Source organism: Pipistrellus kuhlii, unplaced genomic scaffold (assembly GCF_014108245.1).
Source record: "Pipistrellus kuhlii isolate mPipKuh1 unplaced genomic scaffold, mPipKuh1.p scaffold_m20_p_4, whole genome shotgun sequence".
In the NCBI taxonomy this organism is placed as follows: Eukaryota; Metazoa; Chordata; class Mammalia; order Chiroptera; family Vespertilionidae; genus Pipistrellus; species Pipistrellus kuhlii.
The window spans coordinates 52,182,344-52,207,141 of NW_023425540.1; the positions used below are offsets into that span (position 1 = coordinate 52,182,344).

Genomic DNA, 24,798 nt, shown 5'->3' on the forward strand with positions numbered 1-24,798 from the left:
GGATTTGCAAGCTTTGAGATTCTTCGTTTCTTCACAAATATCTTTTGAAAGGATAATTTTAATTTTTTGTTAAATGAGTCAAAATTTAAACACACAACAATTCACAGTGTATTTTATGAAATATTTTACCTTTTATAAGATATTTCCACCATTATATTTTTTCTTTTCGTTAAGATTTCATTTACATTGAATGTAGTAGCTCTACAATTAATCAACATGTTCTCAGAAAAATGCAATGATAAAATAAAATTTGTGGGAATACTGAAAAAGATGCAAATATTATATATAAACCAAACATAAATGCATATGTATAACTATATGTATACACATACTTGTTTGTATAGGTAAATATACATATCTTAAATTTGGCATCTGATAACTCTGACTTTTGACCTAGGATAAAAGTATCCTTTTTAGGTTATCTGAATTATTAAAGATTACCTTCTGAGCTTAGTTCTATATCTACTTCTCTGACAATTAACTTTGTGTCACTCTGATTAAAATAATTTCACATTTCATACCCACTAACTTCTAAAACATATGTCCATAAGGACAAGGCATTATACCAGAGATTTTTAATGAGTGTACCATAAGAATTTTTAAAACATGCAATCCATGACTAGTTAGGGGCATTGACATCTTTTTCTTTATACTATCAAATAAACAAAATGATAATAACCAACACAACGGTAGCCATGCAGTGGGAATGAATCAAAATTATACCTATTTATTTTTGTTTCTACAACTCTGTGTTTTCTTCTTTTTTAAAATTGATCTTTGTTACTGAAAGTATTACAGTTATACTCCCCTTTTTTCCTACTGACCCTGTTTACTCCAATAGATTGGCAAAAATATATATTTTTGGAGTGCCACGGAATTTTACTAATTGGTTTATGTGTGCCATGAGATGAAAAAGACTGAAAATCACTGTATTACACAAAAAAAAATTTTTGTTAGTCATTGTATAATAATCCACTAGATTTTAAAGTTTTTTACAGGACAGCCTATTTCTTAAGCTTTTTTTTAATTCAGATGCTTATAAAACAATAGTAAATAAATGTTTGTTAGAATTGCATTTGTTATTAGCCTGGTAGATCTAAACAATGCTATTAGATCATTTTGATTATGTACATTGATTGGAACTTAACAAATGTTCTGAAAATATTACTGTGAAAAACTGGTTAATGTGTATATTGCAAAATAGTACACTAATGGAAAATTTCAGCTGGTTCAGTATTCATATGGACTATTTGATTCCATGTTAAATAGGAGGTCTCTAGAATTGTTATTCTAATCACTAATAATTCAACTTTATATAGACATATCAGTATCAACACCCTAGCCCAGTGGTCAGCAAACTGTGGCTCAAGAGCCACATGTGGCTCTTTGGCCCCTTGAATATTTAGCAAAGTCCAGCTTAGGAGTACCCTAATTAAGTTAATAACAATGTACCTACCTATAGAGTTTAAGTTCAAAAAATTGTCTCAAAAGAAATTTCAATCGTCGTACTGTTGATATTTGGCTCTGAGGACTAATGAGTTTGCTGACCACTGCCCTATGTACTTGAATTCCACTTAGCAGGTATATAGCTATTCAATTTAAACTTTCAAACACAATGAACTACAAACCTTCTTGAATTGCAATTTCAAGCATCCTACAAACATCTTTACCTTTCTAGCTCACTCCTTCTAGTAATCCAATTTCACCAATCCCTAAAACCCACCAGGACTATATAATCTATTGATCTTTCTCCTTTTCACTATCTCAAGGTCCCTCTTTACCCTTACTTCTTTCACTGTCATCATAACACTTTTAAATCCCTTGCACTCTTGTATGTCATTCAATTCCTCAATGAAATTGCAACCCTAGTCAAGTTAAACTCTTCTCCTTACTCTATACTTACACTTTAAAAATTGAATGTAGCCATAGGAAAACACACAACCATGCAAATCTCACTTTAAATTTATGATTATTAAACTTAAGGAGGTCCTTCACCCTCCTTAATAAAATATGTCCCTAATCTACTACTCTTGCCTTCTCCTAGAAAATTCAGCTTATTGGTTTCCTTTTCCTAGAGCTCACAGTCCTGATATGCCTGCTATCCAATATCTGAAAACAAATATTTTCCGCAAATAGGATAAAACTAATCTTCTAACACCTTTCTTCAGATTAAAAAAAATATTTTATTTGGACTATAGTTTCAAGAAGGGAACAGTCAGTACTACAAACACTGGGTTTGTAGTTCAAGTACTAGAACAAGTCAAAAGTTTTAATTATATTAAATGACATGAATTATGTTGGTGGCTTGGTGAAAATAACTTTATTGCAGTGTTTAAGGTTTTAAGCCACATGTGTCAAACACAAGGCCCGCGGGCCAAATCCGTCCCGCCAGGCCTTGCAATGTGGCCCGCACCGCGCTGTCATCACTGCACTCCGCTGCGTTTCCATCACAATGACAGTTTATGACTGTTCAGTAAACCATTCGGCCCGCGATTTAGGCTGGATTTTAGATTTTGGCTCCTTCTCTGATTGAGTTCGACACCCCTATTTTAAGCCATGCTCAAGTGGGTTGAAAAAAGGATATGAAATAATGTCAGAAAGCTTGGCCATGTCTTTCAAAAAAATTGTCAATTGAAAATGATGAGATTTTGCAAAGTGATAAAAGAACTGTGAGTTATATCTATTACTGTTTTTGTTTTTAAATGGTGGGAATAACTTGAGCACATTTAGGTGTCAATAAGTACCACGAAAAAAAGAAAGGAATTTGCAGAAGGAGGTACAGATCATCACTGGAATAAAGTTCCCAAGTAGGTAAGAGAGAACAGGATGTTTAGCAGGAGGATAGCTCTTTCATTTTAACAGGAATGAAGAAGTAAGGAATGAAAATATATGTGAAGTTATAGTTTCTATACTATTAGTATAAGTAAGAAATTAAGGCAATTTCTTCTTATGGCATGTATTTTCTATACAATACAGAAGATAAGTTAAGTGAGTACTATTAACTGAAGTATCCCCCCACAATTCATATGTTGAATTCCAAATTCACAATGTGATAGTATTTGGAGGTAATTAAGTCATGAAAGTAGATTATTCATGAATGGGATCAGTGCATTTATAAGATGAAACACTGGAGAGCTTGCTCTCCCTCTCTTTCTTGGCCACAGCAATATGAGGACATACCAAGAAAAGGGTCCTCACCAGGAACTAAACTGGCAGGCACCTGGATCTTGAACTCTCAGCCTGCAGAGGTGTGAGAAATAAATTTCTGTTGTTTAAGCTACCCAGTCTAAAATATTTTTGTTATAATAGCCCAAACTAATTAAAACAAGAGGAAAGTTGTGAATTATAAAAGAGAGTAGACTTTAAAAAAATGTCAGAGAATAGATTCATATAAGAACAGAATTGAGGTTGACAGTATCAAATTCATTGTGGGACTAACTGGTCCTTTTTTTTGTGATTTTCCTCTAAAATGTTCCTCAACAGTGTAGGAAAGATAACTAGTTAGATAAAAAAAATTTCCACCCAGGAACAAAATAGGACAATGGGACAGGCATTTTAGGATTATGATTAGAGTATGTTTGAAATCTTATATAATAAAGAGGTAATATGCAAATTGACTGTCACTCCAACACAAGATGGCTGCCCGTGGTCAAAGATGGCTGCCCCCAGGTGGACATAAGACAGCTGCCACAGATGGCCGGCAGAGGATGCTGAGCGATCAAGTCAGCAGGGGAGGGCAGTTTGGAGGGACCAGGCCTGCAAGGGAGGGCAGTTGAAGGTGATCAGGCCTGCAGAGGAGGACAGTTAGGGGAAACTAGGCCTGCAGGGAAGGGCAGTTGAGGGTGATCAGGCATGCAGGGGAGGGCAGTTGGGGTGACCAGGATGGCAAGGGAGAGCAGTTAGGGTGACCAAGGCCAGTAGGGGAGGCAGTTGGGGACGATTAGGCCTGAAGGGGAGAATAGTTAAGATTGACCAGAATGGAAGGGGAGACAGCAAGGGGCAATCGTGCCTGCAGGGGAGCCATTAGGCATCAATCAGGCTGGCAGGGGAGGGTTAGGGTGTGATCAGTCTGGCAGCAGAAGCAGTTAGGGGCAATCAGGCAGGCAGGCAGGCAAGCAGTTGGAAGCCAGCAGTCCCCCTGGATTGTGAAAGGGATGTCTGATTGCCCATTTAGGCCAGATCCCACCCTAACTGGGCAGTTGGACATCCCTCTAGGGGTCCCAGATTGAAGAGTGTGCAGGTTGTGCTGAAGGACACACAAACCCCTGTGCACAAACTTCATGTACCGGTCCTCTAGTACTTAATATAATATTTTATATTAAGGAATATAAATTTAAAAACTGATGAGGAGAGCCTAATTAAGGAAGAAAGTAGATATTAATAGATTTAAGCTTCTAATAAAAGAACTGTGGTTTTAATTATATGAGTGAGTTGGAAGAATGAGTGGGTATAATCAGAGAATGGGATAATAGATATTTAGGAAGTTCCTGGTGAAGTGACAGTTCACTGCAACCATGGGAATGTTAGGTGGCCAATCACATGTAAAAATCTAGAAACTAAAGATCAGAGTGTGATACAAGTGTTTCCACAGACTAATGAAGAAACTTCAGTTTTAACTGCTAAATGATTTGATGGAATATGATACCTACTTGTTGGTTGAAGCAGGCCTGAAGATCAACTTGTCCTAGGTATGGAAAACTGTGATGGGATGAGGGAGTGGCAGGTGGTGGTAAATGGACTATTTCAAAGAAAACATAAAAATTATACACACATACACACACACATACACTAATGTGTGAACAGAGTAGAAAATTGGTTATGTAAGAGATAAACATAAAAATAAAGCAATATATCTGCATAGATAGGTGTATGAAAATATCAAAGGGAAGCTCCCATTTTGAAGTGGGAGGAGTAGCTAAAAAATATCTGACCTTTCTTTATTGTGTGTAAGTTTTTTATGTTTGTATTTGTGCTTGTGTGTCTGTGTTTTGAAGTCAAAATAAGTGGATTAATTAAAGCTCCTTGTTTTGAAGTAAAAATAAATGGATTAATTAAAACACAGGAGAAATTATTGAAATTCTCAAGAAACAGATATAAAAATTGATAAAAGAAAAACAATTTCACAAAATAATTATCACAAAGCAGTCTTTGTTCTTCCTAGGCCCATCTCTTACATGAAAAATTATGATCCTGAGTAGATGAAAGAATGGACATATATTACTAGGGAGCTACAATTAATTAGCTTAATAAACTTGATCATATAAATAGATACAGGTGGATGGGTATACAGACAGACAAGTATTATAGTCTATTATAAGGTCCTAGAGGCAATGATTTAAAGGAATAAATATTTGATGTATGACAGTAACATTTAAATCTTACCTTCAGTTTCTATTTTCAATTGATAATCTTGACCCCTGAAGTATGGATAAGCAAGTAAAAGTGATCCAAATCCTACTAAAAAGGAGGAAACTGAAAGCCAACGTAGAATGTTTCCTCTCCCTCCATAGTGTGCTATAAACAATACTACCAGGCAAGATGAAATATCATAACTCGATGACAACAACATACTCTCAATGGTTTTCAGACCACTGCCCCTCTGAAATGTGTCAACGCTCACATCCATAAGAGCAAACACAATACCTAAAATGTAGAAAGAAAAAAAAGAACACAATAATATGCATTTTAAGAGACAAAACAGATCACCATTGTAAACATTACAAAGCAAAACGTAATTTACAGTGACTCAAACTTATTTCACCTTATTTAAATGTGTTTAAAATTTATGAGCATAAAATGATCCTTTTTATAAAACCCAATAAGCTTTAACATCTATGAAATATTTGCCAATGGAATTACTATATTTATTTTTTAAATAGTATATTCATGAGTAATTGATGAAGAATATGATCTTTTCAATCATCTCAGTATTAATATTTATTTTGATATTTTATATTTCAATAATAAAAGTGAATAAGTTACAATCTAATATCTATCATCCAGAACAGAAAATAAAACATAATCAAAATGGTTGAAGTCCAGCATGTACTCCCAAACATATTCTTCTCTCTCCTTCCATAACTCATATCCTATACTTGAAGTTCACCATTTCTTAGCCTTTTTAATACTTTTTTGACAATGTGTATACATCTTTTAACAATACTACTTTTTTGTCATGTTCTTGAACATGAAATAAATGGTATCATATATGCCCATGTCCATCACTTAACATCTAATGGGGAGGAAGGGGTAATCATACTAAATATTTGAAACAAAAATAAATTGACATAGAATATAGAAGATAGCTGCCGTCAGGAAGGCAGCCTACAAGATAGTGTGTGAATGAGAGAATGAAAGGAGAGTGTATGGACCTATAGGGAGTGTCTATTTGTGAGTGAGGGACACCTACATTCCAAGGGACTGTTGGGAACTTCCGTACCAGGCTCCCCTGACCAGGCAGCCTCCACTGCTGCTGAAATCTCTCCCAGAGTAACCAGCTTTGCCACAGAGACTGTGCCATCTTGAAAGGAAGAGTGGCTGTTATTGGAAGCCTAGCCTTACTATCAATTGGGAAGAATTGGATACGTCCCGGGACCCTACAACCACAACACCCACAGACAGCTGTGAACCCACAAACACCAGGTCTCAAGCAGCGCGAATACACTGACTCGGACAAGCTCTGCACCTTCTCACGGAAAGGTCAGGTTTCCCCCAGAGAAAGGTGAGTCTACAATTCAGGCTGAAGGAAGAAATGTGTGCAGCAGGATCTAGAGATTCAGAGGAAGCCTGCGCCCCACAAAACCTATGGATGTGGGGCCAGCATAGTCCACAGATGTAGAAGGGGGTCCACAGGGATGCACAGAAGGGAACTCAAGGAATAAACCAATAGCTGGGCTGGGTACAAAAAGGAAGCCTGAGGCTTTACCAGTAAATAAGCTGCACTGTGCCAGGGGAAAAAGACATGCAGAGACATGTGCAGAGTCGCACTCAGTGCCAGGGTGAAAAAATCATAAGTTTGCGCACTCACTCTGATTATTTTTTCTCTTTAAATCCTTGCTTATGATTATTAAACCCAGTACATAGGATCACCCAATAAAAAACACTCTCAGAGACTACAGGGAAAAATTGTTTTTGTGGAACCTGGGAATCAGAGCAGGGAGAAACAATCAGAAAACCAGCTCTGGGGCAGTCCATTCCTCCAAACCAGTATTAGGTGCAGCAGGGAAAACAAATTCTAAATACTGGGTAGAGAAGACTTATAGCCCCAGATGTCAATACAGAAACACCGCCACCCAGGGTTTGAATCACAAACTGACTCTTCGATAATTACAACCACAGGCAGGCTGAGTAATAAATAAATACTGTCTACTCGAAAACAAGATTGAGGCTTATGACACAGAAGAGCTGTGGAATACAGGGAACTTCAGTACTGTCCTAACTACCTGACAGGAAACAGGTGTGCCAAACAGAACAGTAGAGAAAGTGAATGACCTTCACATTTTCATTTTTTATCTTTCACTTAGGAATCTAAATTTGTTTCTTTTTCACTCACTTGATTTTACATTTTTAATTATTATATTTTTGTTTTTAATCATTATTATTACTACTATTATTTTACCTCTTTTAAAGTTTCATTTTATTTTCTCTTTATTTTATTCTGGGATTAGTGTTCTACATTATATTTTAATTTTTCCTTTAGCATCATTTTACTCTATCTCATCTTGACCTTTATGCCAACTTTTTCCCCGTTGTTGTCCTATTTCCCTTACCCTATTTCTGCTTTAGATTTTTCCTATTCCTTCTTTTTCCCTATTGTTGTCCTATTTCCCTTACCCTATTTCTGCTTTAGATTTTCCCTATTCCTTCTTTTTACCCCATGCTAAAAATCCATTCTACTAATATATATATATATATATATATATATATATATATATATATATATATATATATATATAATTTCAAATCCCTTGTTCCAAGTTCATATACACTTCTCTCTTCTCTTTCCTCACTATCCAAATTTTTTCTCTTCCCTTTTTCTTAATTTGTTTTTTGTTTTATTTTGTTTTGTTTTGCCCTTCTTTCTGTCCTATTGTTGTTGTTTGTTGATTAGATTGTTTTTGTTTGTTTGTTTGTTTGTGTGATTGTTTCACTACTTTTTTGCTTCTGTTTTTCCTCTCCTCACTTATTATTAGTTGTTATTTGTAATTTGCATTCATATCTGGGTATTAGTTGTTTGTATTTTTTTGGATTAGTTGTAGTTCTATTGGAGTTTTATCCCCATATAGTTTTTTTCCCCTTCTTTTTTATTCTCTTTCTTTTCTCTCTTACTTTTTTCCCTATTCTCAATGTAAGTTTTGCACTCTTTAAAAAACAAACAAACAAACAAACAAAAAAGACCCTAATTCTTTTTTCTCTAGTGGTCAACTTTATTTGGGGTTATTAGTATCATGAAAACATGTAAGTTCAGTGCCTTGTGCATTGTGCCTTGTTGTGTTGTGTTTTGTGCCTTTAAGTAAATGCAGGTGAGAGAGAGCTACATAACCAGACACCTAGAGAGGAGAGATTATGAGGAGAGACAAAGAAACAGTTCACATATGAAAGAAAAGTAGGCATCACTAGAAAAGGAAGTAAACCAAATGAAAGCAAGCAAAGAGAAAGAATTCAGATAAATGGTCACGAGGTCTCTGAAATGGTTGGAAGATAAATTCATCAATATGTTTAAGAAACAAGAGGAAATGAATAAGAACCAAGAAGAAATGAAAAATGACATCACTGCAATAAAGAACTCAATAGAAAGCATCAACAGTAGACTAGAAGAAGTAGAGGACTGCATCAGTGCGCTAGAAGATAAGATAGGAAAAAAACACCCACACATTTAGAAAAAAAAGCTTAAAAAATATGGGGAGATCCTAAAGGAACTTTGGGACAATGCAAAACAAAACAATATCCACATAATAGGGGTGCTAGAAGAAGAGGAAACAAAGTCATTGAAAGGAAGGGTCTAAATCCAAGAATACTGTACCCAGCAAGACTATCAATCAAGCCGAAACCGGTTTGGCTCAGTGGTAGAGCGTCGGTCTGTGGACTGAAAGGTCCCAGGTTCGATTCCGGTCAAGGACATGTACCTTGGTTGTGGGCACATCCCCGGTAGGTGATGTGCAAGAGGCAGTTGGTCGATGTTTCTCTCTCATCGATGTTTCTAGCTCTCTATCTTTCTCCTTTTCTCTCTGTAAAAAGTCAATAAAAATATATTAAAAAAGAAAAAAGACTATCAATCAAAATTAAGGGTGAAATCAGAAGCTTCATAGAGAAAAAAGGACTAAAGGAGTTTATTACCACCAAACCAGCAATGCAAGAAATGCTAAAGGGTCTGGTGTAAAAAGAAGAAATAGGAAGTGAAGAAGGAACACAGTCATAAAAATAAAAATGGCAACAAACAAGTACCTATCAATAATAATTTTAAATGTAAATGCATTAAATTCCCTAATCAAAATACATAGGGTAGCTGAGTGGATAAGAAAATAAGACTCATACATCTTCTATCTCACCCACTTCAGAAAAAAAGGATTCACACAGACTAGTGGTAAAGGGATGGAAAAAGGTATTTCAGGCAGATTGCTCCTAACCACTTCTGCCTGCCTGATGGAAATGAAAAACAAAACAAAACAAAAAAACAGAAATAGCAATACTTACCATATTTTTCGGACCATAAGATGCACTTTTTTCCCCCCTAGAAGTGGGGGTAAAAAGTCCCTGCGTCTTATGGTCCAAATATAGCCTACACATATACTTAAAAAAAAAAGTTTTTTTACTTGCCCGGCTCTGTGTGGTCTCTGTGTGCTTGCCCGGCTCTAAAATGGTTCTAAATGCTGCTGTTTACTTTACAGGGTTGATTACATGTGTTTATGACTGTGATGTTGGGTTTTAATGCACATAAAATATTTTAGGACACTATTTGTTTCAGAATCTTTTTTTCTTCATTTCCCTTCTCTAAAAACTGGTGCGTCTTATGGTTCGGAGCATCTTATGGTCCGAAAAATACGGTATATCTGACAAATTAGATCTCAAAGTGAAGGACCTAACAAGAGAAAAGAGGGCCACTTCATAATACTAAAGGGAGTAATCCAACAAGAATATATAACTCTAGTAAATATATATGCACCCAATACAGGAGTACCCAAATACATAAAACAAAAACAAACAAACAAAAAACTTCTGGATGATATCAAGGGAGTGATTGACAGCAATACAATCATAATAGGGGACTGTAATACCCCACTAACAACACTGGACAATTCCTCCTAAATGACACACTAGATCAAATGAAATTAATTGACATCTTTAGAACATTTCACCCCCAAAGCCACAGAGTATACATTTTTCTCAAGTGCACATGGATCATTTTCAAAGACAGACCATATGCTGGGACACAGGCAAAGTCTTTGAAAATTCAAGAAGACAGAAATCATATCAAGCATCTTCTCAGATCACAATGGCATAAAACTAGAAATCAACTACAATAAAAACAATTTTAAAAAACCAAACAGCCTGGAGGCTATATAGCATGCTATTAAACAATGCCTGAGTTACCAGAGAGATCGAAGAAGAATTAAAAAACATTATGGCAACAAACGACAATTAAAACCCAACAATTCAATATTTATGGGACACAGTGAACGCAGTCCTAAGAGGAAAGTTCATAGCTCTTCAGGCTTACCTCAAAAAACAAGAAACATTGGTAATGAATTATCTAACTCTACAACTCAAAGAGTTAGAAAGAGAGCTACAAGAAAAGCCCAGCATAAGCAGAAAGAAGGAAATAATAAAAATCAGAGCAGAGATAAATGACATAGAGACAAAAAAAAAGGTAAAAGAAAAGATCAATAAAACCAAGAGCTGGTTCTTTGAAAGGAACCTCTAGCCAGGCTCACCAAGAAGCAAAGAGAGAGGACCCAAATAAACAACATCAGAAATGAAAGAGGTAAAGTACAATAACAACTGATCCCACAGAAATACAAATGATTATGAAAAAATACTATGAACAACTCTATTCCAACAAAATGGACAACCTAGATGAAATGCACATAGTCTTAGAAAAATACAAGCTCCCAAAACTCAACTAAAAAGGATTTAAAAACCTGAATAGGCCAATAACTACCGAAGAAATTGAAACAGTGATCAAAAATCTTCCAACAAATAAAAGCCCTAGCCCAGATGGCTTTACAGGGGAGTGCTACCAAGAATTCAAAGAACTAAAACCTATCCTCCTCAGACTATTCCAAAAAATTGAAGAGGAAGGCACACTTCCAAGCTCTTTCTATGAAGCCAGCATTACCTTAAATCCCAAAACCAGATAAAGAAATGACAAAAAAGAGAGAACTACAGGCCAATATCCTTGATGAACATAGATGCTAAAATCCTCAACAAAATTCTAACAAATAAAATTCAACAATAAATTAGAAACATTATACACCATGAACAAGTGGGATTTATTCTGGGGATTCAAGGATGGTACAATATCTGCAAATCAGTAAGTCTGATACATCAAATAAACAAACTGAGAGATAAAAATCACATAATCATGTCAATTGATGCAGAAAAAGCATTTGACAAAATCCAACATCCTTTCTTGATAAAAACTCTCAGCAAAGTGGGAATAAAGGGATCATACCTCAACATAATAAAAGTCCTATATGAAAAACCTACAGCAAACATCATACTCAATGGCAAAAACTAAACTCATTTCACCTAAGAAGAACAAAACAAGGATGCCCACATTCACCACTCCTGTTCAACATAGTATAGGAAGTACTAGCCATAGTGATCAGACAAGAAGAAGAAATAAAAGGCATCCAAATTGGAAAAGAAGTAAAACTATCCTTATTCACAGATGACATGATACATAGAAAACCCCAAAAATTCCATTAAAAAAACTACTAGACCTAATAAAGGAATTTGGCAATGTAGCAGTATTCAAAATTAACACATTAAGAAATCTATGGCCTTTTTATACACCAATAATGAACTCACAGAATGAAAAAAAAAATCCCATTTACCATGGCAACAAAAACATTAAGATACCTAGGAATAAAAATAACTAAGGAAGTAAAATACCTGTACTCAGAAAACTACAGGATATTATAGAGGAAGACATAAACAAATGGAAGAACACACCATGTTCATGGACTGGTAGAACCAACATCATTAAAATGTCCATACAATCTAAAGCAATTTATAGATTTAATGCAATGCCTATTAAAATACTAATGGCATATTTCAAAGATCTAGAACAAACTCTGCAAAAATTCATCTAGAATAAAAAATAAAAATAAAAAAGACCCTGAATAGCCACAGCTATCCTGAGAAAGAAGAACAAAGTTGGAGGGATCACAATACCAGACATCAAGCTGTATAACCAAACCATGGTTCTCAAAATTGCCTGGTACTGGCACAAGAACAGACATATAGACCAATGGAACAGCATAGAGAATCTGGCCCAAGTAACATGCAAATTGACTGTGACTCCAACACACAAAATGGCCATCCCCATGTGGTCAATGACCACCCCCATGTGGACATAAGATGGCTGCCACAAGATGGCTGGGAGGGGAGGGAAGTTGTGGGCAATCAGGTCAGCAGGGGAGGGAAATTAGGGGTAATTGGGCTGGCAGAAAAGGGTAGTTGGGGCTGACCAGGCCTGTAGGGGAGGACAGTTGGAGGAAACCCAGGTCTGTAGGAAAAGGGCAGTTACGGATGACTAGGCCAGCAGGGAAGAGCAGTTAGAAGTGACCAGGCCTGCAGGGGAGAACAATTGGGGCAACCAGGCCTGCTGGGGAGGGCAGCTGGAGGTGATCAGGCTTGCAGGGGAGGCCAGTTGGGGTCAACTAGGCGGGCAAGGGAGGGGAGTTAGAGGTGATCAGGCTGGCAAGAGAGGGCAGTTAAGGACTGCTGGCCCAGCAGGGTAGGGCAGTTGGGGGCAACCAGGCCTGCAGGGGAGGACAGTTAGGGGCAACAAGGCTGGCAGCGGAGGACATTTAAGGGTGACCAGGCCATCAGGGAAGTTAGGGGCAGGGGAGTGATTAGGGAGTGATCAGGCTGGCAGGAAGAAGTGGTTTGTGGCAATCAGGCAGGTAGGTAGGCAAATGATTGGGAGCCAGCAGTCCTGGATTGTGAGAGGGATGTCTGACTGGTTGTTTAGGATAGGCCTTAACGGCCAGTCAGACATCCCTCGCAGGGTCCCAGATTGGAGAGGGTGCAGGCTGGGTTAAAGGACCCCCCCCCCCAACCCCATGTACAAGTTTCATGCACTGGTCCTCTAGTTGTATATAATAAAAGCCTAATATGCTAAGTATCCTGGATTATGTTGACTTTGTGATTGACAAGACAGGCACTCAGTAGTGCAATAGCTACATCAGCCCTGGTGAAGATAAATCCACGTATTCAGTTCTTTCTTGTATAACTTACATTCTTGATATAACTGTCGTCATAAACATGAGTCCTCTGAACAAGATATACTAGTATAATGGCAGGAAAAGAGGCTGGCTAATATTCCGAGGTTGGTTACCTATCTACCTCATTATTGAGAGCTTCCTCTGCAATGAATTTTTTTGTTGAACATTTGTTTAGCATAATTCTGCCCATTCAGATTGACATACCACTTACCAAATGGTCAACCATTAGACAATGGCAGCATGGTTTCTAGGAAATACAATCAAATTTTACTACCCAACATTCTGCCCAAAAGGAGGACTTCCCTTTTCCTCTATTTTTTTTTTTTTTTTCAGGGAATCCCCTAAGTGGGACTATAACGTTACCATAACATACTTCTACCTTCAAAAACCACAGGCACATAATATTGTTTCTTTCTTAAAAGTAAATGGTACAAATGAAGAAACTTCTCTTTCATTTCAGAAGAGGTAGCCCTGCACAATCCAAACCAATTTTTCTGAAGTAGCAGGCACATTTTTAGTGTATAAGACACTCCCAAGACAAACTATATGTTGGTCATTCTGGAAGGCTGGGATCTCATTCTAGTTATGAGTTTGGCATCAATAAAGGGTGATGGGGTGGGTCATGAGGGAATCAGAATTCCCTAAAGTCGGGTGAGGTAAATTCAGTATCTTTAAACAGAAACTTTTTTTCCCCTCAGTCATAAGAGAAACTGTTGCTCTTACTGAGAAAGGAGACTTGGAATTTCAGGGTTGATGGGTCTCAGATTCACTGAATTCCACCCAATTTCCAGGGTCCCCTTTTCTCCAGTCAATATCCCAACTCTCACATAAGTGATTTAGTGAATCTGTGAATTCAAATTGTATTGTAATTCTATAACCATGAATTAGTGTTGGTACTATTCAAAATATGCAGTGTGTGACTAGAAGCTTATACATTTTCTAGTTATGCCTTAAACTCATTTTCTTTCTGTAAACTTTTCAGTACAGCCTGAAGCAGTCAGCCAGCCAAACCCAGAAGCTCTGTAGTCTAAAGTTTCACCATAGAAGTCAATTGCAGAAGCTCTTGGGTCTTCCAAAATCTTGCCTTCAATAAGAACTTTATCTCAGGCAACGTTTTAAATAAATTTGTCATTGCATGTCATGGATTTCTAGCGTACCATTTTCCACAAGATACTGTTGTTTTTGCTGCTTTCAAGATCAGTTAGCTCAGATAACCAATCCCAGGTTCCTATGCTTGGGGATGGTTCGGTTGTTTTTTTCCTGGTTTAATGGTTGGCATAGACTACTGTTAGAGTAGGCAGCTAGGTAGATATGAGCTGGGAGAGGTAGCTGGGTCTTGGAGGGAAACGGAACAAATCAAAAATAGACAATGGAGGCAGCAAACCACTATGTGAGAAGGAAAGACTTAGGGTTCCTACAGGATGTGGTCTAACTGTGGCTAACACCTGTGCAAAAGGGCCTTATAGTTTGAAGATATATTTTTTTGAGATGTGAGGGATGGGGTAACTTGCTCCTTGCCTAGAGGTGTTCTAGCCTAGGGGTATAAATCCTCTGAACTTCCAAATATCAGGGCTCTTGGTTTGGTGTAGGCTAGCTGAATTGCCCACTCAGGTTCTATCTGAGTGTATTTATTTCCTACATAAATAAACCCTTGCCTGCTTTTGTTGCTATTTATTGTCTCTTGTTTGAATTCATTCCTACAAGCAAGAGAAGAACTAGGGGCACAGAGTACTATCTCTGGCTAGGGTCTATCTCTGGCCAGATACCCCCTTGACCCTCGCTGACATTACTGTATCAAAACTTACATGATTTTTATAATTTATAGATAAATTAGTTTTATTACATTGGTGAAGCTAAAAGTTCAATCAAGAACTTTCAAACATCTTATTATCTCATAACATTTTTGAAAGGAACATTACTTTAAACAATTTCTTAACCATACTTATCTTTAATAAAATGTTATTAATATTTTTTCTAAAGAACATATACTTTTAATATGATCTGATTTCTATAGCTTTGCAGCAAAGGGTTGACAAGCCTTGGTTGCTCAAAAAAGACCTATCTTCAAGACTGACCTTTGGTTGTCTCCTGGGAGATGACTCTGAGTTCTTGAATATTGTGCCTGATAAGAGTGCTTTTATATGCCTGAAGCCTTGGGCCACACAGTACCAACTGGATCAGATAATTTATACTAAGAAGGTGATTTAAAGTGAACACCTATTGTTGAATGCCTGACGCCTTTGGCCATGCAGTATCAGTTTGATTAGTTTATGTTAACAATGTGTTTATGGGAAACGCCTTTTTTGGTGTATGTGTGAGGAGGGTGTGTTACTGGAGTCTGAGTAGCTGAAGTTAGTCACCAAGATGCTGCATGTCTACATGACTAACCCCTCAAAAATCTTGGACACCAAGGCTCGTGTTATCTTTCTTGATGGGCAACTCTTTGCATGTGTTATCTCACATTATTGCTGGAAGAATCAAGCATGTCCATATGTCTCCACTGGGAAAGGACTCAGCAGCTTGGGCTTGGTTTCTAGACTTTATCCCGTTTGCCTATTCCCTTTGCTGATTTTATCTATTCACTCTAAGAAATCATAACCATGCATAAGACATCTTTCTCTGAGTCCTCTGTCCTTCTGTGGGAGGCAGTTAGAGAGACATGAGCAGAGCAAGGACAATGGGTCAGGTACAGAAGGTCACCAGAGTAGAAAGCAAAGGACAAATTGTAGGTGGGACCCTATCTGGGGTGACATTTCCTCCCCTAGCATATCTCTGGTCTTAGGGTTTGGACCCCCTGACCTATCCTCCTAGAGATAACATAAAGGAACAGTTGTATTTCATCTCCAGGCCCAGAAAAGCAACAAAATGAGATGCATGATTAATCTCAAGACCAGCTGCATTGGGTAATGGTCCCGTGCCCTGGTGCCAACCAACCAATCAGTGGAGACAAGGCCCTGAAAGGACATACTTGGAACATCTCTGGCTATTCTATTAAAATTTACTCCTGGGTCCTCCCCTAAAATCTACAACCAAAACTCTTAGGATGGAGGACCCAATGGGCTCTCCCTCCTAGGAGCATGCCCAAACTTTTCCCTTTCCCTTTTTCCTCCCCCAGCCCTTCTTTACTCCTGGGCATGTTAACATTAGCTTCCTCACTCCAAACTCCTAGGGCCCTTCTTTTACCTCTGTAACTTGTTTCTTAAGCCCATTTTTTTTAGGAATTACTTTTTCTATCTCCATGATTTACCAAATAAATGTTCTTTTACAGTTTGGGTCTTGGCTCTGAATTTTTGCCTAGCCAGAATCCAAGTACTAAAGTCGTTGAACCCAGGTTTGGTCTGACCCCACCACTCAGGCATCTGGAGCCCATTCCTGCTAACCTACAACACTTCTAGTCAATCATTCAGTCTGAGTGAGGTCTTGGGGACCTCCAGAATAATAGTTAATACATTTGAAGTTTGTTAAGGCCTCCAAATGACCCTTCACTGTAGATTATAATATTTTAATTGAGAAAAGACTTCCTATAAATATCTTACCTAATAATAGAGAAACATGTAAATTGACCATACCTCCACTTCACCCACAGCCAATCAAAGTGATGCAAATTAACCCAATAATGATGGTGGTTACATACTTGGGTATTGGGAACCTCCTAGGCACCCAGATTACTCCCAGCCGGCCATTGGGTGGAGGCTTTAGGCTTGGGAAGGGGCTGAGCCTGCGACTGGATGGGTGGGGTGTTGGGGAAGTCCTTCCTAAGGCCAAAGCCTGAGGCAGAGGCTGTAGGCTTGGGAAGGGGCTTAGCCTGGGATAAGAGGGAAAGAGATAAAATCAATGGAAACATCCTCTGGTGAGGATAAAAAGAAAAATAAAAAAAAGACTGGAGTCTGTGTTGATGAAAATACCTTGACGGCTGCAGTGACTGGCAGTGGCTGCAGCAGTGGGGTAATGGGGCTGGCACTTTCTTCTGATCAGCCCAGTCACCTCCAGCAAAGGGAGTCCAGACTGCAGATTAGGTCTGCTCCCCATGGGGAGCAGGCCTAAGCTATCAGTAGAACATCTCCTGACGGCTCCCTGTATGAGAGAGGTGTCAGGCTGGAAAAAGGGACACCTCCCCAGTGCAAAAATTTCATGCATCAGGCCCCTGTATATCTAAGGAAACACTACTGTTTCTGTACTGAAATATTTTATCCAAAATCATTCAAATTTGTAAAATTTTCTTTTTTACAAATACTTTATAAAACTCTTCAAATAAATTGTCTTTATTATTATTTTAAACTAGAGGCCCAGTGCATGACATTTGTGCACTGAGGGGGTGGGGGTGGGGCAAAGCTCAGCCCAGCTGGTGATCTCTTGCAGTCCGGGACCCCTCAGGGGAGGTCTGGCTGCTGTGGAGATGGGAGAGGTTCCCACCACTGCCACTTTGCTCACCAGCTGTGAGCCCAGCTTCTGGCGTAGCTGCGCTCCCTCTGTGGGAACGCACTGACCACCAGGGGGCAGCTCCTCCATTGAGCATCTGGCCCCTGGCAGTCAGTGTGCATCATAACGACTGGTAGTTCCACTATTTGGTTGATTTACATATTAGGGTTTTATTATATAGGACTAGAGGCCCAGTACATGAAATTCATGCACCTGGGGTGGTGGTGGGAAGGTTGTGCCTCAGCCCAGCCTGCACCCTCTCCAATCTGGTACCCCTTGGGGGATGTCCAACTGCAAGTTTAGGATCTGGCCTAAACTGGCAGTTCGACATCACTCTCATAATCCGGAACTGCTGTCTCCTAACCGCTTATCTGCTTGCCTTCCTGATTGCTCCTAACCACTTCTGCCTGCCTGATCAATGCCTAAGTGTTCCCCTGCCAGCCCAATAACCCCCAATTGCCCTCCCCTACCGGCCTGATCACCCCCAACTGTCCTCTGCTGCCAGCCTGGTCACCCCCAACTGCCCTGCAGGCTATATTGTGGTGGCCATCTTGTGCCAACATGGGGTGGCCATCTTGAGCAAGGGCATGATGGTCAATTTGCATATTACCTCTTTATAATATAGTATGTTTTGTTAAAGTTAAATGTGCAAAGCTTGGGGCCCCCTTAATTTCATTCCAATATATGAAAATTAATCAATGTAATTCACTGTATTAAGATAATAAAGAACAAAAGCCAAATGAATATCAGAATGCAAAAAAATATTTTTACAAAAACCAAACACTTTCATAATAAAAACAGTAATTGAACTAGAAATAAAAGGTAACTTCATTAAACTGATCACGTACATACAGAGTGGGCCAAAAGAAGGTTTATAGTTGTAAGTACATGAAACAGAATATATTCTTGCATTATTACTTATTAATTGTGGAATTATTTTCCATATGAACAACTTTAAACCTATTTTCCCCACCTTATATATGAAAATTCTACAACATAATTATAAAGTTAATCATGGAGCTACCATATGACCCAGAAATTCCACTCCTAGGTATATGTCCACACAAAAACTTATAGACCATTCTAGCTCTACATGTAAAGAACTTGGAAGTCACCACTGTATCCTAACAGGTACAAACTGAACAGTCTGAAAAAATTAATAACTCTTCTTGGATGCTTAACAGAGGGGAAGAAACAGGGGAAACTGATGATATTGTGAATTCAACTGTCTTTATAATTCATTAGCCCATACATTTAAATTTTGTGTTTCATTCCCAGAAACATCAGCTTTACAGTTAAATAAATAAAATGAGAACTTACTTTATTTAGCGCTTTGATGAGAGTTTTTAAATTCTCAGACCATGACTTGAGCTGAAATTTGAGACCTGAGTTTGCCATTTCTCTTCATAAATTCTTAAGGGCACTGAAAACATTCCATTCAACACCAGAATCCTTATAGTCAACATTACCACCAAAGTGCAGCAGCCACTTGGGCTTTCAAGGTACATGCTTCAATTGACACTTCATCTCAATAAACATGGTGATAACTTGATGAATTGTGAAGTTACTGCATGCCAAGAATTACTATCCATTTCCCATTGGCAAAGAGCTCAGCACTTGACTCAAGATTAAAAGCATAACAAAACCAATTCTAAATTACCATCTTTATGAGTATTCTAATGATCTGATGCATAGATTTATGCACCTTGAAAGGAAATTAATGAGAAGGTGGATGGGACTGGGTGAGACGGGCCAGACACTCCCTAGAGCCAACCTCCCATAGTCCTTCCCTGGCCAGCTGCACTTGGGTGGCTCGAAGGGCATCTGTGGAATGAGTAGGGTCCCTCTGGCAGGTGGGTTCCCTTGTCCTGGCCTGTGGGGACATACCTCAAAGAGTCCCAGAGTGCAAGAGGGCACCCTGCCAAGTTGCTGTCGTACAGGGTGTGGCATGCAAATGTAAGTGTGCAGTAAACCAGATTCAGGCTGACAGTGCCCTAACAATAACATAACCTACAGCCGATGGTGAAATCATGTGGCCCCACAAGGAATTAATTCCCTCCTCTCTGGTTTCAGGGTAAGTCACCCAAGAACTTCTGCTGCCAAGTCATTGCAGCTTGGCAGCTCCTACATTGGACATCTGCCCCCTGGTGGTAAGTGCACATCATAACTACCGGTAGGATGGACACTTAGCATATTAGCCTTTTATACATATAGATATGTATGAGACTAAACCCTGATACCAATTCCATAATAGTCTGAATCCAGTCAGGAGAGAGAAACCACACAGTAATTTGAACAAGGACAATTTGCTATAAAAAATTATTAACTATAACAGAGGATTAAAGTATCAAGGAATTAGCTAGTAAGAAGTAAAGACAATGTCAAAGAATATAGAAATATCTAGCCTAAGAAACAACCACTTCCCCTAGGACTGAGATGGAAACTCAAGGGCTAAAATCCAGACCTAGTTGAAGAGGATATAACAAACTTTTGGCAAATTAAATCTAGTAACATATACAAAAGATAATCATTTTGTGCCGGGACCGGTTTGGCTCAATGGATAGAGCGTCGGCTTGGGGACTGAAGGGCCCCGGGTTCGATTCCAGTCAAGGGCATGTACCTTGGTTGCGGGCATATCCCCAGTAGGGGATGTGCAGGAGGCAGCTGATCGATGACTCTCTCTCATCGATGTTTCTAACTCTCTCTCTCCCTTCCTCTCTGTACAAAAATCAATAAAATATATTAAAAAAAAGATAATTTTGTAATAAGGGTTTACTCCAGGAATGCAAGGTTGGTTAAATATTTAAAAAAATAAAATAATGCAATATATAATATTAATAAAATAAATAAGAAAAATTATATAACTGTCTCAAAAGACACAGGGGGGGGAAACTTGATAAATTTCAAAAACCAATTGAAGATAAAATTTATTAACCAGCTAAGAATAAAAGATAACATCATCAAAATAATAAGAGGCATATACAAAAAACTTAGTTAACATATTTAATTGAGAAAGGCTAAATTATTTCTACCTAAAATAAGAAAGAAAAACAACTTCTCTTTTCAAATATCTATTCAACGTTGTATTAGAGGTCTTAACCAATGTAACAGAACATACAGATTGGAAAGAAAGAAATAAAACTGTCCTGACTCACAGGTCACATGATCATGTTTGTAAAACATCCTAAGAAAACAAGTTGCCGAAACCGGTTTGGCTCAGCGGTAGAGCGTCGGTCTGCGGACTGAAAGGTCCCAGGTTCGATTCCGGCCAAGGGCATGTACGTTGGTTGCGGGGAGGGGTGTGCAAGAGGCCGCTTGTCGATGTTTCTCTCTCATCGACGTTTCTAGCTCTCTATCTCTCTCCCTTCCTCTCTGTAAAAAATCAATAAAATATATTAAAAAAAAAAAAGAAAAGAAAAGTTAATTTACCCACATTGAAGGATACAAAACCTAGATAAGAAAAGAGACATACCATGATCAGGCATGAAAACACTCAATATTGTTAAAATGTCAATTTTATGCAAATCTACAGAATCAAAGAAACCTTAATTAAAATCCCAATAAGTTTTTATAGAAATCAACATGTGGAAAAGGCAAAGTATCTATAACAGCAAAAACAACGTTTTATAAAAAACAAAGTCAAAAGAATACCTGATTTCAATAAATGTAGTAAAGCCACAGTAACCAGTACAATATAATATTTGCATAAATAGATAGAACAGAATACAAAGGTTATAAAGAGACAGAAAAAGACCAGAATTTCAACAAAAGTGCCAAAATAATTCAATGGGATAAAATACAGTCTTTTCAATAATGTTGGAATAAGATTTTATATGGAAAAAAAATAAATTGTGATCCTTTCCATACACACACAAAAAAATTTTCATTCAAAATGAATCAGAGACCTAAACATAAGGGCTAAACTATAAAACTCCTACAAGAAAACAAAATAGAAAATCTTCATGACATTGACTTACACAATACTTTTAAAAATAGAAACCAAAAAGAACAAACCATTTAAAAATGAACAAACTGGACTTCAATAGAACTGAACCCTTTTTTTCATTCAATAAGATCAGGTAAGAAAATGAAAAGACAAACCACAAAATGAAAAGGCAAACCACAAATTGAGGGAAAAGGGGAGGGAGAGAGGCAGACAGGCAAGCAATCACGCATGGCCTGCAGCCTGATCATAAAGGAACATCAAACATACCCAGGCTGAAGTTCAACATAAGGAATAAAAAACCCATATACTTTAAGACTTGCATGGTCACAATATATGTAAGGGGGCTTGAGGGAATGAGAACGTGTTACAGATTAAAGAAGACATCCAAATTATGACAACTGAATGCAACATGTATTCCTGGATAGAATTTTGGGTGGAAAAGGAAAAGGAGACTATTCAAACAGTTGGCAACATCTGAGTGAGATAATCAGTTCATAGTTTAATGGTAGTGTGCACTGACACAGTCTTGACTGGGTGGGTGAATGGCAGTTATATAGGAAAGTGTCCTCACTTTGAGAAGATGTACACTGAGTGTTTAGCAGTAATGAGGCACCATGTCTGAAAAAAAAATCTATATGTTCAGGGAAAGAAAAGGTGAAGGAACAGCATATGTGGTAGATGTAAACTACTAGAGAAATTGGGCGAAGGGGACTCGGAATTCTTTGCACCCTTTCCATAGGTTTGAAATTATTTCAAAATTGTTTAAAACATAACAATAAATATATCAACTGATGAATACATAAGTGAATAGATATGCCATTTTTATGAATGCAAGACTCAATGTTATACCTAAGCTGAGCCAATGGCCTGTATAGTCAGTTAATAAATAGTAGAGCTAAACATTCACTGAAACCACTTGTTTAAGAAGCTTCAGTGGCTCCTCATCACCCACAAAATAAGGAGGCTATATTAAGTGAGAAGAAGCCTACAAAGCACCTCACTAATTGCCCAGTACACTAGTGGAAAGGAAACATCTTCTAGTATCCTTTCAAAATTCTCACTCAGTATTTAAAGACCTTCATAATATGGCTACAATTTGTATTTTCCTTCCATTTATTTATTTTTGTATTCAATAAATATTATTGTGTGTCTTTACTGCCTCAGTCACTATATTAGTTCTGGGGCAGGGGTTGAGACAATAAAGAAAATAAGTATAATTATCTTTTTTGGTGCTTGGGTGAAACTATTATCCAGCCAAATCGGGCACTCACCATTCTGAAACAAGGCTTTCCTGTATCTGAGTATTTATTCATCAAAACATCACATTCATTCATTCATTCATTCATTAAATATTCCTTAATTACATTCCCAGCTATCAGAACTCTACCTGTTTATCAAGGTTTAATTCAAATGCCTATTCCTTATAGAGAAACTTCTTTGATGGTATCAAGAAAAAAAATCTAATGACTATTTATTTGCTCCTCTCATATGATTCTAATCACATTTAGACATTTTTATTACAACATAGCATTTTATTACAACATAGCTTATTTCAACATAGCATTTTAGAACAAAAAAAAATACCACGTTTAGCACACTCCAAGGACATCAGGGGATACAGACTACTAAAGAATGTAGGTGCAAAGGCGGTGTTGAGGGCCATGGCCACATAGGGAAAGCATACCCTTCTAAAGGCATTCAAATCCACATTCTTCTTCAAACTGTGTGGGCAAAGATAAATACCTTTGAGTTGCAGTTGGTTCTCTCATATAGATTGTTTGAATCCTGACTCGACCTCCTGTATCCACACATGAGGAAATAAGATCCAGGAAGGAAATGGCTTAGCCCACGTGTCTCAAAATTGTGTTCAGAAGCAGAAACAACCTGGCAGTCACAGGTCTTGTTTGCAACTTTAATCCCCCAAGTAACTCAACCCTGAGCTTCTCAGAGTTGGTGACCAAACAACAGTAATGACTCAACATTACTCTCTCCAGGTGGCTCTCTGGAGGCCAGACCCCTATCACCCGCACTGTGAGAGGTAACTGTGCCAATAAGGCGTTTGAGGACAGGAGCCCAGACCCATGGTGGCAGCCCAATTAGCCAGCTTTTATCCTAGTCATCCCTTTCAATGTTAGAGAGGACTAGCTGCCTCAAACTGGACCACCTGGCCCCTCTCCTGCCTCCTCCACTTGGACAACACTGAGCGCCCCCTACTGCCCCCTCCCTCCCCCGGCCCCCAGCCCAGGCTCACCCTGAGACAGCATCAGCATGTAGACGAAAAACAGTAAGCAGTGGATGTTATTAAAACGCTGGCAATAGGTAACACCTATACAGCTCAAGCCACAGTATTCCTCCCCAGTTTCTTCCGGCTTCTTGGTCATGGGGGCTACGGCCCTAGCCTTGCTTCTTTTCCGTTTTTGGAAATTGTGGAACTTGATCAAGCTGTTTGAAACAACACCCACATGCCAGGCTTTTCCCGCTGTGCTGTCTGCGGGCTCAGCAGGCAGGACCTGAGACTGCACGGCCTGGGGCTCCTCTTCCTCGGTCTGTGGGCTGAGGCCGGGGCGCTGCCGCTGGGGCTGGGCGGCCGCCTTCGGGCTGGGCGGCCTGTGGCTCCCCATGGCCCAGCGCCCGCTCCGCCCGCTCCAACTGACCGCCCGCGGGCGTGGACGCCAGGGAACCGGCGCCTGCCCGAGGGAGGGGGGGGGGTACGTTCTTTCTTGGCGGGAGGCAAACGTCCCTGCCAGAGCTCCGTTGACAGTTGCCCTGAGAAACCATCCAAGGTTATTTCCTCTTGGCTTCCACGTGGGAGAGGGGCAGAGAGAAAGATTTTTTTTTTTAACGACTGGACCCTGATAGCTAACAGAGACAGGACACTCCAGTAACTCTAATAGAAGTGTTTTTAGAAAGTAAGGAAAGAGAAATGTGCAGTGATGGGACAGAGGAACTGTCCCCCAACACCCCTCCTCGCCTCCCACCCGA

General features: G+C 38.7%; 1 protein-coding gene across 1 annotated transcript in view; it reads right to left on the reverse strand.

Annotated features, from left to right (window-relative positions):
- LOC118703119 (solute carrier organic anion transporter family member 6A1) overlaps nucleotides 1-24,464 on the reverse strand; it is a 77,277-nt gene extending 52,813 nt beyond the window's left edge. Inside the window, exons 1-2 of the mRNA XM_045571719.1 lie at nucleotides 24,068-24,464; nucleotides 5,383-5,643 (exon numbers count right to left, since the gene is read on the reverse strand). Of these exons, the coding sequence (XP_045427675.1) occupies nucleotides 5,383-5,643; nucleotides 24,068-24,437 (631 nt within the window). The 5' untranslated portion in view covers nucleotides 24,438-24,464. The remainder of the gene's footprint in view (nucleotides 1-5,382; nucleotides 5,644-24,067) is intronic.
- Between the last annotated feature and the right edge of the window lie 334 nt (nucleotides 24,465-24,798).